Here is a 14,814-nt window from a genome sequence, read left to right on the forward strand (position 1 = left end):
TCATTTTCTTCGATTATTTAGATTTCTTAGATTAGGGTTGAAATCTTCGTTATGAATGCGATATGATATTATGGGTTAAGGGATTGCAGCACCGGCGACCCTTATCGGGATCGTTTTGGGGTAACCGTGTGTATCGCGCACTGGATACTCGTTTCTAAGCGCGAAACTAGGCGACCGAGCGATCAACCCTTTGTTCTATGGTTTGTTTCTTAACTGTGATCGGTGTAGATAGTTTATGCTTGATATTTTATTTGGACGGACGAATTTTTAAGTTACTGTGAAGGTTAAGCGTTGATAAGAGATAGGTGGTGTTTAACTTGTGTTTAACCACTTGCGCGGGAAATGAATTCAGAAATTTGGCAAAATCTTCTGCGATGAATTTTGTTTTTACCTATTTTACACTGATATGTACACTAATTTTGTTTGTTAATCATTCTGTGTAGAGTGATACATTTCGAAGTAATCTAATAGGCGTGATGCAACAAGATTATCAACGTGTGAAAGACATCATTGAGAATTTTCTGATAGAAACGCCTCGACGTGCGTGGCACGTCTTCCTAGCGCAAGTGGTTAAGCATGAGCATCAGTGAATACTACACGCTTCATTAACAGAATGTTTGAATCGTAAAATGAAACACGTTTTCTTTAACACTAAACCTACCGAACAAAATTGACATTTTGAGATCCTTATACCAACTTCAAGAGTACATCTACCAAGACTGTAATTGATTTGTTATTAATTTGTATGTTATTAATAATTGCAAAATGAAGGAAATAAGAATTGATTTATAATTCAGTTTGCGTATTGCTGAATCAATTTCTTTAATAATTTCTCACAGAAAAATCTGTTATGTTATTAATAATTGCAAAATGAGAGAAACAAGGATTGATTTATAATTCAGTTTTCTTATTGCTGAATCAATTTCTTTAATAATTTCTCACAGAAAAATCTGTTATGTTATTAATAATTTCAAAATGAGGGAAAAAAGGATTGATTTATAATTCAGTTTTCTTATTGCTGAATCAATTTCTTTAATAATTTCTCACAGAAAAATCTGTTATGTTATTAATAATTTCAAAATGAGGGAAAAAAGGATTGATTTATAATTCAGTTTTCTTATTGCTGAATCAATTTCTTTAATAATTTCTCACAGAAAAATCTGTTATGTTATTAATAATTGCAAAATGAGGGAAAAAAGGATTGATTTATAATTCAGTTTTCTTATTGCTGAATCAATTTCTTTAATAATTTCTCACAGAAAAAACTGTTATGTTATTAATAATTTCAAAATGAGGGAAAAAAGGATTGATTTATAATTCAGTTTTCTTATTGCTGAATCAATTTCTTTAATAATTTCTCACAGAAAAATCTGTTATGTTATTAATAATTTCAAAATGAGGGAAAAAAGGATTGATTTATAATTCAGTTTTCTTATTGCTGAATCAATTTCTTTAATAATTTCTCACAAAAAAATCTATTATGTCATTAATAACTGCAAAATGAAGGAAACAAAAATTAATCATTTTGACTCCTCCGTTAGTTTTAGCGTTAATAAATATAAAGTACTTCTTTCATACGCAAGTTTCCGTGAAATTAAGCTACAATGACTCGTTACAATTGACTAGTAGTTCCAGGGTTATTGTATAGATTAATTGTACGTTTGAAATTACACACGGTGTCGTTTACCAAGGGATTAATCTTCACATAATAACGCGCCGAGTAACCGGATAATCTAGTCCTTGAAAATTGCTCTCCCTCCTTGAACCCAGGGAAACGTCGAGGAAGGAAATCTGTTTGAACGCGTCGTTCAAAATCTGCTCGATCCCTTTCGAAAGCCGACCAGGGTCATGCACGATCACGTTTTTTCATGAGCTTTAGCTACTTACCGTCCTAAATTATCGTGTTTCCAACGTCGACGTGAGATTGCCTCGTTTTTGCGAGAAAGAAACTCGGGATTGGAAGACTGTCGATTTACTATCGATTCGAGGTTCGTCTCCGTTCGTTCGGATTGATAATTGACATGGTTCATCGGGAGTTCGTTTACGCGCGAGGAGATTAAAAGTGACAATTTAAACGCGGCCGGTGAAAAACGAGGAGCAGAAGGTAGACACCGAATCCATGAAATCGCGACCGGGAACCGGAAGTTTCCGTTAACTAGCCGAGTGATTTATTTAGCGAAAAAACCGAGCTTTATTGGAAACACGTCGCGTCGGATATCCGGGACGAGCCGAGCGGTGGATTGAGAGGCCGAGACGGTGATGCCGGTCGTCGAGATGAATTTCAATTATAGTACGCCGGTCTGCGGCATCTTCTGCACCTGCACGCTCTTGTTTATCACCTGTCGTATCTCGTGCCGTGTATTTTTCGTGGAAATTGTTTCTCGATTTTTTCCGTCGAATTGATCCCGGCCGTTACACCTTGATGGGCTGAAACGTGATCGTTGAAGATAACGAAAATGTACGATGATACTTTAACACAATTTCTACCGTGAGCAGTGAAATGACTGTTTTTAAAATTTCGATTAGAATTTCCTATAGACAACGTAATTGAATCGCCTTTATACTTCACGACTTTTTCTAAAATATATGTATGAAACATTCTTCAATATTCACTCCGTTTTTATTGTTTATTTTCTGAGAAAAATTTGTAGTCTTACCTACCACGACCGGTCATTTGACCGGTAGAACGATTTATATCTTTTTGTAATACTATTCTCTCAAAGACTCAATTCCGAAGCTATAAAGTCGTTACAAACGAAAGGTAATGCAGTTGTGGCATGATTTTAGCCAGAAAGTGCCTTTCGGGGACTGTTTTACGGTACTTCCTAGTGTTTACAGTTCTCGCTCACCTATCGGCCTCGGTAAAATTGGTAAAATCTAAATGTCGGAGATGGCCTTTAAAGGTATTTTTCAATATCCTAGATTTAGCCGGGATAAATGCATGGATTTTATATAAAGAATCCACGGGGGTGGGGTTTCGAGGCAGGGATTTTTCTTTCAATTGGCAGAAGAACTTGCCATTAAATATCAAAAGGAACTAGAGTTAGGCAAAGAAAATCAAGCAACACCCATCACAAATAGAAGTACAGGTTCACGCGAACGGAAACAATGCTAAATAAGATATTGCACGAACAATAAGACTAACAAAATCTGTCTAAAATGTAAAAAGTACGTGTGTGGGAAATGTACAATCGACAAACCTATTTGTAAAAAATTCGGTGAAAACGAATAAAATGTAAATTATATACTTCTAAATAAAAGAAACTGTAATCGTATACTGTCAAATTGGCTATTATCATCATTCTATATTAAAAAATATAAGTTGTGCTAAAGACCGGTCATTTGACTGTCGCGGTAGGAATAGGTACGCGTGGAGTGTCGGTAGGAGTAGTGTTGATCGTGACGTAAAGATAAGCTTCGATGGTAGTAGATAATAATAATAATAATAGCGTTTCGATGATGGTAGTAACAGGAATAATATTTCGTGATGAGAGGTAGGTAATAATGATGATACGCCGATAATAATAGTAACAAGAATAATATTTCGTGACGAGAGATAGGGAATAATGATGATACGCCGATGATGATAGTGGGAATAATATTTAATTAATGTGTCACGATTAAGGTGACTATGGTTTACGATATTATATGGAAATTAGAAGGGAAAGAAGTGTATAGGAATTTTACTGAAATATCAATGACAGATTCGTTGGAAGTGGATAATGAATGAATTCGATTAAGTGAGGTAATAGAAAACTTAATTAGGAATACAGTTGGTTTCCATGGAAAATTTACCGCCGAAAATGACACCGCGACGCAGCGGCGAGCTCGGTTAGTTTGCTGGGTAATTTCCACGGGAAATTAGTCGCGACGACGCAGCAGAAATCCTTTTTTTCCTCGCGCGATGTGGACACACACACACACACACACGCACGCACACGTACGTACACACCAGAAATTGGGAAACTTTGTGAATGTTTCAGTTTCCCGGAAAGACTTCTTAACGATAACTTATATTTTTATCGGTGTAACTAATTAAGGATACTTTCCTTGTCCGCAGTCCGCTTCTCCTGTCGCAATTTTTCGAAAGCGAAGTTTCTTTTATAACTATACAATAGCTTATAAATTCTGGTGGAACGGAAACATTGATCCTTATCGGGAATATCTACGTGTCGGACAAAACTGATTTTCATAAATAGAATCGGTCAGTAACGAACAGACAGATAACACGTTGAATGCCGCACGATTTCATGGTACGGAATACTTGAAATGGAAAGAGTATAATATTAAATCGTTCGATTGAGTTGCATTGTTATTATTGCAGGTTCATCCAGCTGAATGTCATCACATTAGCTAGCATTATTTATAATATAGAAATGTTTTCAAATAATCATGGTTTAATTGAGTGAACTATAATAATTCGATTTGGTTGGGGATCTCCGGTGACCCCCATGGCATTCAATGTGTTAACACGTTCAGTGCCACGTGTACCACATGTGGTACACGTTAATTTTTCTAACAAAATATTTTTAGGGGACCCATGGTCAAGAATAGCTGTATGCGTTATAAAGCACCGAAAACATCAAGAAACGATGTCAAAATATATAAAATTAAAAAAAAACTTGAATATAACTTAATACTTTATTTAAAAAATCAATACAGTTCATTAGCAAAATGTGACCGAAATTTTCGTGGCATGGAACGTGTTAACGAAAGATTAGCAATTAACCCTTTGCACTCGGAAGTTTTTCAGTAGAAATATTTGGACATTTTCTGATGAAATATAGATGACATCGTTTTAAACTAATTTAACGAGAATTCACAGATAAATTAGCAGCAAAGCTATTTTATTTAAATATTTCTCCTTGCAAAATATAATTTTAATTTAAAATACTGAATATTCAACTTCATAGTTTTGCTGTATCAAATCCAAGTGATGACTGAGTGTCACTTTTCGAGTGCGAAGGGTTAAACGATAGACGCGAAAATTCTTTGAAATATACAAAACCTTTAACAGATGAAGCCAAATTCTATATCGATCGCACAAATAATAAAAATAAGGAAACTACGTACTGGTCTCTTGCTGTTCGAGTAATTAGATCATTCATTTGCCACGTACTGTTCCAAATATGAAAATCTGATCTCCGAAATGTCTACGTTCGTCCGCAAAGGGTTAATTTCTTACGGTGGTATTGAAGATTCTTTGAAATATACCGAACCTTTAACAGACGAAGCTAAATTTTATATCGATCGCATAAATAATAAAAATATTAGTTAGCATTATTTATAATATAGAAATGTTTTCAAATAATCTTCGTTTAATTGAATGAACTGTAGTAATTCGATTTGGCTGGAGGTCACCGGTGAGCCCTATGGCATTCAACGTGTTAAAAGACTCGTTAGATGCTCGTTTCTCAGGGAATATCTAAAATTCAATCTCGCGAGTGCATGCAATGTGTAATTGTAACTTGATAAAAATAGCTTACACGCTGCGAGAACTCGCGCGAAATATGTTACGCGACGCGTCCGGAGTAATCGCGCTGGGAGAACGAGCGGATGATTAAGGTGGCAATTAGACCGTTGATTAATTTTAATAGATCGTTCCGCAGGGCTGCGCGTCCGACCGTGATGCCTGATAAAGTTTTCAGGAAAAACAACTTTTACGGGCGCACGCTTCGTTCAAACTCGTTACGGGAATTCCTGGGAAATTTATAGGACAAACGTCTGCGCGCGTTGTTACCGGGAATTTTATTATAATCAGACCGCGTCACCGGGTCTAATATTAAAGGTGTCTTCGAAATGGCATGCTCGACAAACTGCCGACTATGCACCGGAGAAAACGAATCGAAAATCTTACTTGTGTACCGAACACCGAAGATACATGATATAAAATTTACAAAATTAATTGTACAACCTTTAACCTTCTAACTTGTTTTTACATTGTTTTTCCGTTAGTTCTAAATATTCTAAATTCATTACTTCAAACCTATTTCAAAGAACAATTAATTGTACAACCTTCAATCCTCTTAATTGTATTTATATTGTCTTTCCTTAGTTCTAACTATTCTAAATTCATTACTTCAAACGTACTTTAAAAGACAATTAAATGTACAACCTTTAATCCTCTAAATTGTATTTACATTGTCTTTCCTTAGTTCTAAATATTCTAAATTCATTACCTCAAACCTATTTCAAAAGACAATTAATTGTACAACCTTTAACCCTCTAAATTGTATTTACATTTTCCTTTTGTTTAGTTCTAAATATTCTAAATTCATTACGTCAAACCTATTTCAAAGAATAATTAATTGTACAACCTTCAATCCTCTTAATTGTATTTATATTGTCTTTCCTTAGTTCTAAATATTCTAAATTCATTGCTTCAAACTTATTTCAAAGGACAATTAATTGTACAACCTTTAATCCTGCAATTTATATTTACAATTTCCTTTTCTTACTTCTAAATATTCTAAATTCATTACTTCAAACCTTCAAAAGACAATTAACAGAAACCACTACAAACAATCCTTTTCTCCAACACCATAAATAACACAATACCATTAAAAAATATCGAGTGTTAAAAGGAAACTTTACAAGTTTAAACCTAATTCCCCGCAGCGACGAATTGCCAACGCTGAAAATAATTTTCCTTGGTCGGAAAACCCGAGGAAACAACGCGATTCGGTGTCGAGTCGTCGAGACAAGTGTCTCCCGGAAGTTCATCCCCTTCCGCCCGTCGAATCTCGAGATAATTCACGAAGGTTTAACGCGACGTCGTCGAGTGGTTAGTATGCAAGCCGCAGGGGCGGCTCGGCCATCGTCTGGCTTGCTTTCCCACGGAAAAAAGGAGGTGGAAGGCCGAAGGTGAAGATTTTTCTGCTGAACTGGTGAATCTCTGGACCGCCAGCCGTGTAACAAGCTCTCTTTCTTTCTCCCTCTCTGTCTCTCTCTCTCTGCTTCCGTTCTCGCTGTCCTCCTCTTCCGCTTCCGTTTTCGATTCTACTTCGCGGCCACGCGGTGGGCGTATGCAAATTGCTACAGACAGACGAACCCGAGAAAAGAGAGCCTCTGAACCGTCACGTGTAAACTTCTCGCGGATTTTTGTATTGTCGGGCTCGGGAAATTCCTCGACTCGAGTTCATCTTCCTTTGGTATTGCTGGTGTCGATCATTGGGAAAGATTTGAGGAAAGGTCAGAGTATCTTAGGGAAGACTGGGATTTTTAGTTTACCGTTTAATTGCTGGTTCTACATTTATGTAACATTTTTAGGTATGTGTAACACAAATGCGAAGTAAAATTACAAAATCGAATTTCTTATAGTTTTTTATAAATTACAAATTTCTATTTGATTGATGTTTAAAAATGTACCAATAAATTTAACCGTATGTGTTTGACGAGAATACACGTCATCTTAAAGCCTGAAATGATACTGATTCTTTCAACAATGAATTCTTTATTTTTTCATGTAAACATGTAATTTTTTCTCGTTTTGCTGTGGTATTTCATTAAATTATACCCTAGATGCATTCGTCTTGCGTTTGACAAATAATACACACTTCGTTTTTTGATTTTATTGCAAAACGAGACATTTTCCAAGCTAAATTCCACAGTTAACAGGTTAATACTGTTTTACTTGCGTTGTGTCTAGTGATAATTAGGTTGGTAATAGTAGTAACAGTAATAGTAACTAAAGTAGCAATAGAAATCGAAACAGTAACAGTAACAGACTCATCAACAGAGAAACAGTAATAGCAACAAAACAACAGAGATAACACCAGTAACACTAATATTAACATTAACAACATCAGACAACTTTATAATAATCTAAATCTAAGACACATCAGCTCCAACTAAAGCAAAACTCCAAATCAATCAAAGACAACACTTTCTCAAAACTTCCAACGCGATATTCCAGCCAATCTAACCTAATACATTACAGTAACAGTAACAGACTCATCAACAGAGAAACAATAATAGCAACAAAACTAACAACAGAGATAACGCCAGTAACGCCAGTAAATGTTGTAATAATCTAAATCTAAAACACATCAGCTCCAAATCAATCAAAGACAATACTCGAAACTTCCAACGCGATATTCCAGCCAATCTAACCTAATACATTACAAATGCACAAAACGTGCAATTTCCCGACTCGTGTCCCACTGCAGCGTGTTCGTGCAGAGACGCTTTAGTCTAAAAGCGAACTTATTCAAAGCAGCTCTGCGAGACGGTGTCAAAAGGGGGGGGGGGGGGGGGGGAAGCGAGCCGGCACTGGATCTTGAGCACCAAGAGAATCTACATTCTTGTAGACGCGTGTCACGCATACAGCACTAAACCCTTCCCAGCCGGAGATAAGCCCGGACCATCCCCTAATGGTGTTCACGTACCACCATGGGAAACACCCACCCTCCTCCGGTATGGGATAGCCTATCAGACAGCCGGCGAACCCTCGGACAGGACGCGAAACGAGGGACCAGGGCCGTGACGGCATTCTATGCATTTTAAAAGGCCACGAATTACATTACCCGAATCATCTCTCTCTCTCGCTCTCCCTTGCTCTATTTATTCGGATACCCCGAGCAAACAACATTTATACCCATGAATTTTCACTTTTGTCTTTGCCATCTCAGACCTCGATGGTTAGGCTGATTAATTATGCGGGCTTTTCGAGAAACGCTAATTTATTCATTCGTTTGGTTTCAGGAAGAACAGCTCGACGCTCGAGAAATTCCAGTTGCAGATCTCCAGGACGGAACTGTACCCCGTCAACTCGAAGTATGTGGATCGGCTGCTGCTGGAGATTGCCACCAAGCCCATCGTTCATGTTGGTGAGTCTCTTGATAGTTTAACACTTTTTACCCGCCGCTGTCACGTACGCGTGATTATCATTCCGATGCTTGTATAGGAATATTGATGCTGTTTTTAGAGAAACAATTGCTTCCACTGTCCTCCCTTCTCAGTTTACCAGATCGTCTTTTGTTAAAATCTTTTAAGCAGATTCTGTTAGTTTGAAACTGTCTTTTGCTACCTTCCTGCGTCATACTCGCCCACGCCAATCTAACGATGCGATAAATGTGCGGCCGGCAAAGTGTTAAATCATATGAATTTTACTTTATTTTACCTATACGAGTGCTGTCGAAGTAGTTCGTGTTATCGAAGAATAGGTAGTATGTAGGAACAGTTATTATAGTATTGTCAAGTAGAATACTATCTTTGACAAAATGGTGATAAAATAAAGGGAAAGTGAATTATTTACGTAAAGTATCGAGAGGTTCAACGATTTCGAACGCCTTTTTTGATTAGATAATCATTGATACTCTAATTACTTCGTCGATGAGAAGCAGCGAGAATTGAGGAAGTTTAATCGAGAATATGGTGAAGTTTTAGATGAAAGAAAGATACTTTCCCTCGTGATTTCCTCGGAATATTCGAGCTGCGCGACATAGGGCGAAAGCGTTCAGTAGAACCGGAACGCCACTGGTCAGACGTCCCATCCCGAGCGCCATGCATAACAATCGAAATTCTTGGCCGGTGGATGTTGATCCCGTTCCCTCGGGGGGCATTACAACGATCGAACCCCACGCTGTAATATAAATTTTGCGAGCGACAGTGCACGCAAATCGTGCCCGGAATTTTTCCCCGGGCGAAATAATGGATGGTAAGCCGGAGACCGTACGTGGGCCTTTATTAAATTTCACGGTGGCTCGAAAATGAATCAACTTTCCCCAGGAAAGATCCCCCGAGTTTCGCGGGGAATTAATTTATTCGTCTGAGAAAAATGTGAAAAACGAGGAGGAAGCGAAAAGATTCGAGCTCTTCTACGCGGACTGTTTACCGTGCACTCGCGGCTCTCTGACTTTAAGTAATTAAGAAACAAAAACATGCTCCGAAGTTTCAATATTAATAGAGCGCGCGGGCCGGAAAGAGGATGAAAGTTAAAGCTCCTTTAGATTTCTCCATTCAAACGGCGAATCTTTGGTATTGGATAACTGAAGTGTTGGAACTCGGAGGTTCGTTGTACGTTGCGAGTGCTTTGATTATTAAATTCTTTTCCGTTTCGGTTCGAGAAGTTTGGGTATTATTGAACGTGAAGTTCTGCGTGCGTTTGAGCAGTTGGGAACGTGGATCTTTTTGTATTCGGGATTTGAGTGTTAGAACTCTTGAATGTTAGGCAAGTGTTAGGACTCTTGAATATTGGAACTTTTAAATATTAGAACTCTTAAATATTAGAACTCTTGAATATTAGAATTCTTGAATATTAGAACCTTCAAATATTGGAATTTTCAAATATTAGAACTTTCAAATATTAAAACTCTTCAATATTAGAACTTTCAAATATTAAAACTCTTCAATATTAGAACTTTCAAATATTAGACCTTCCCACGTTAAAACTCCAAACTATCAAAACTTCTAAATATTAACTCCAAAACATTTCAACGTTGAAATATTGGAATTTTCGCATATTAAAACTGGAACATTCAAACTCAAATATTACAACTTCCGAATATCGTCACTCTCAAACATCACAACCGTCATCCATTCAAACTCTAAAAAACTAAACAAACAAGACGACCCATCGATCTTTTATTACTCGAATAATCAAGGTACCCCGTCCATTCCACGCATTGCTTTAAAATTCCACAAGGATCGCCGGCCGCGAAGCGAATCGCTCCGGAATTTCGCGGGAACGATAACGAAGCGGCCGGCGCGACAAACGGAACGAACGGCGGCGGGGCAGGGAATTAGAAGCGCGGGCATAAAATTAATCTGGAAAGGCCGGAGCGCCAATGATCGTCTCTGTTCGAATTAATTTCTCCGCGGACCATGAAGCCAGTCAATTAACCGGTGTTATTGTGACCGTGGCTTTGTGCTTAGTAATTGCCGGGACGCGGTTCATTGACTAACAATGCCGATCGGAACACCGGTTGGAAGAGCGAAACAGACAGCGGTTCTCGGCCAGCGGAACGTTTTAAAATTAGAGCTGGCACCGCGTTGCACGCGCAATTTCCGGCTCGATCGTCGTGTCGACTACCGCTCGATTATTTATATTCGCGACACGTATGCGCGTGTTCATACACGCACGGGCACCGCCACACTTTTTTATCTTGTCGTCGCTTGAATGTCATCCTGCAACGCTCGCGGTTTTCAAAGAGCTCGGATATCATTGTCCCACCGTCGATTATCGAGCCACCCGTCCGTACGTTCTCCACGAAAAAAAAATACACCCGGTATTACGCGATATTTGCGATCCGTGTAATTTGTATCAATAATTCCAACGGAATTATTAATTATTGCATTACCCGAATAAATATGATTACAATGAGGTTATGAATATTGAAACCGGTGAATTATGAAAATGATAAATTCTGGATGCGAAAAGTTATATATTATAAACATCGAAAGTTGTGAATTATGAACGTTAATGATAACGAGATAAATGTGTATCTCTCGACGAGCGGAAAAATTACTTTCTTTCGTTGTTCATTATAGTATTATTATATTCTCTTATTATCAATCATAACATTACGATTTTTAATTGTTTTATTCGTTATGCTATTATATTAGATTATTAGCAATATTTGCTATATATATTCTCTCATTAGGAACCATAACATTGCCATTCTTAATTGTTTTATTCGTTATAGTATCACCATATTCTCTCATTATCAAGCATAACATTGCCATTCTTAACCCTTTGCACTCTGTAGGCTCCAATATTGCACCAGTTATAATATTAAATATTTTAATGAATCTTAAAAAAACTACCCTAAAATTATTAGATTCTCCACACATCCAAATTTTCTACTAAGAAGGAAAATAAAATACCGAAGAGATGTTATAGCATTTCTCATTTTGGCTAGGAATACCATAAAAATTAGTTACAGTTGCTGATAGATTACAAAACAACCTGTAGTGCTAAGGGCTAATTGTTTTATTCGAAATATTAGCAACTATAAAATCCGACGAAACACTCGAGAAGTTCAAAGGTTCGAAACGGCGTAAGTCGATTTCGAGATTCCCGAATCCCGGATAGCAATTTCGATCGCGTTCGTTGAGACAGTTTGTTAAACAAATCGCGCGACGGGGGAACGAAGTTAAATCAGCGCCAAGGAGTTCCCGGTCGCTTGGGACGCAATTATTAAGCAGTATCGGACTGCCGTAGGAAATTAGATCGTCGATCAGAAGGTAGGATAGGACAAAGACGCCCGGGCCGAGCATCTCGGTGACAAAGCGGGTCGATCGCAACTTGCTAAACAATAATTAAATTGCGCGCGGAGGGAAAGACAGAGGACGAGAGGCAGCCGCCATTCGATACTCTCGTAGCAGATTTCGATACGTAATCACGATCCACGAAATTAGACGTTTAATCAGCACGAAATCCTGGCGATGCTGCGCGACGCTCCGTCGCTCCGTCGTTCTCGGGAACTTTCCTCGCCGGAATTCAATTTGTCTAAACAGAAATTTTTCTTTGCCCTCCCTTGGCACGCTTCGTTTTCCATTCTGCGTTTTTCCGCGCTTCATGCCGCTTCGTTTGCTCGAGTCTTACCTTCATGGAACTGCCGACCGGTAAAGTTGATTGATCTGTTCTTTCCCGTGTAAATTGTATTTTCTTGTATATACACTTGTAATCGTTCATTGAAATTTATATTTCATTTATATTTCGGAATTGTAAAGTGTGAAATTCGTTTCCCTACTAATTCGTCAAAAATATAGTTTCAGTAATTTTAAGAAGGTATCTCATGCATCTGTTCGATAATTAAGAATCGTTATTTCAATCCATCTGTTAATCTTAGGTTATTAAGAGAATTACTATTAACTCGGAACTTTTACTCCGATCTTTCTTCCGTTTTTTTTTTACGTTCCTCGCCGCGGTGGTTTTCCCTCGGATTTCTCTTAAGGCGATATCAATTCCTGTTGCCGATTAAGTGGATCCCGCCGTTCAAGACCGGCACTCGAGATTATTACAGGAAGTTTTCCTTCCGATCGCTTTTTCCGATATTTCCCTGGCCTTTGTCCATCCGACCTTCGAACTTTGCGAGGGTTCAAGGTGAGAGTTCCGCTCGAATTGCCTCGATTATCGATAGACGCTACTATAGACTATCGCTCGTAAACAAAAAGCGACAGCTGAAAAACACGCAAACGCAATCGTAGCGAATTCGTGATGAATTAAGCTGACTCGTGTTACTGAATATTCCGACAAAGATCTACTTACAGAAATATTCTATCTACATTTTATAAGGATTTATTTGGCCAATAATAATTTATTTCGTCGTCAGCGCCAAGTTCGTCTCGATACAAACGCTCATCACCAACTGCCTTTGCAATTTCCTTTCTTTGTTTTTCGTCGTTTGTTCGAAAACAACGCAGCATCGCAGACCAGCCTCGAATACACAACACGCACACTCACACATCCTTATAATACTCACGTTGCATATTTTCTTTCCCGTGTAAATTGTAGTCTTCTTGTACATACACTTGTAATCGTTCATTAAAATTTTGGTTCCTTTATATTTCCGAATCGCAAAGCGTGAAATTCGTTCGTCTAATAATTCGTTGGAAAGATAGTTTCAGTAATTTTAACCCTTTGCACTCGAGAGGTGACTCTCAGTCACCACTTGATTTGATACAGTAACACTATAAAATTGAATATTTAGTATTTTAAATGAAACTTTATATTGCTATAGGAAATATTTAAATAAAATTACTTTGTCGCTTAATGTATCTGTGAATGAACGTTATATTAGTTTCGAACAGTGTCGTCTGTATCTCGTCGAAAAGCGTTAAACATTTCCAGTGAAAAACTTTCGAGTGTAAAGGGTTAACACTAGAACTACCGTACCATATTTTCTTACAACTTGAACAGTATAATCTGCAATAATCGTCGTTAACAACAGAAATACCAAGAAACCTGTGGAAACATTGAAATCTTGGATGTAATTATAATTTTTCAACAGAAACCTTCTTATTGTTGCTTCAGTGAAAACACAGCTTGAACGTTTCTTATCGGACGAGCGTCTTGCGCAACGCTTCGCGCGCCGCTTCAATGTCACCTTTGATTGCCGCTCGACCATTGTTCCCGATCCGTTTTCAGCATTAATTATCTCCTAAGGACGCGTTCCCGGTAATGATCGATAACAAAAGCGGCGTATTCGCGAGACCGCGTTTTCTCGCGACGAGAAAAAGAAGATAATTGGCTCCGGTTTAATGCGGTTTAAGGCCTGTAAGTGGTTCGAGTCGATAACTCGCGCGACAGGAGGTCGACGATTAATTGTTCCGCGTGATAAATCGACCGCGGAGGTAACCGGCCGCGGCTGGTACCTAAATTAGGCGTGCTGCGTCTCTGAAATCGACACAGCGATGGACAGCGATCGATGTTTCGACTTGTATCTTCGACTAACAATATTTTCGCGTCGTAATATTCATCTGTGGCAAGGTTACTGTCGTTTGTTGCTTTTATTATTATCATTTTTACTGTAATACTGTATTGTTATTACAACATTATAATCTCTGTTGCTGTATCATTACTGTTATTATTATTATAATTATTACGTTACCAGTATTGCTATATTATCATTATTATAATATTATTATCTCCGTTGATGTATTATTACTTTTATTATTATCATAATCATTACGTTACCAATATTGCTATATTATCATTATTATAATATTATTATCTCCGTTGATGTATTATTACTTTTATTATTATCATAATTATTACGTTACCAGTATTGCTATATTATCATTACTGTAATATTATTATCTCCGTTGATGTATTATTACTTTTATTATTATCATAATTATTACGTTACC

General features: G+C 37.7%; 1 protein-coding gene across 1 annotated transcript in view; it reads left to right on the forward strand.

Moving 5' to 3' along the window:
- The window catches only part of LOC116427095 (extracellular serine/threonine protein CG31145), a 117,492-nt gene that overhangs the window by 67,177 nt on the left and 35,501 nt on the right, over window positions 1-14,814 (forward strand). The window contains exon 2 of the mRNA XM_031977044.2: window positions 8,704-8,828. Within this exon, the coding sequence (XP_031832904.1) occupies window positions 8,704-8,828 (125 nt within the window). The remainder of the gene's footprint in view (window positions 1-8,703; window positions 8,829-14,814) is intronic.

Source organism: Nomia melanderi, chromosome 14 (genome assembly GCF_051020985.1).
Source record: "Nomia melanderi isolate GNS246 chromosome 14, iyNomMela1, whole genome shotgun sequence".
NCBI lineage: Eukaryota > Metazoa > Arthropoda > Insecta > Hymenoptera > Halictidae > Nomia > Nomia melanderi.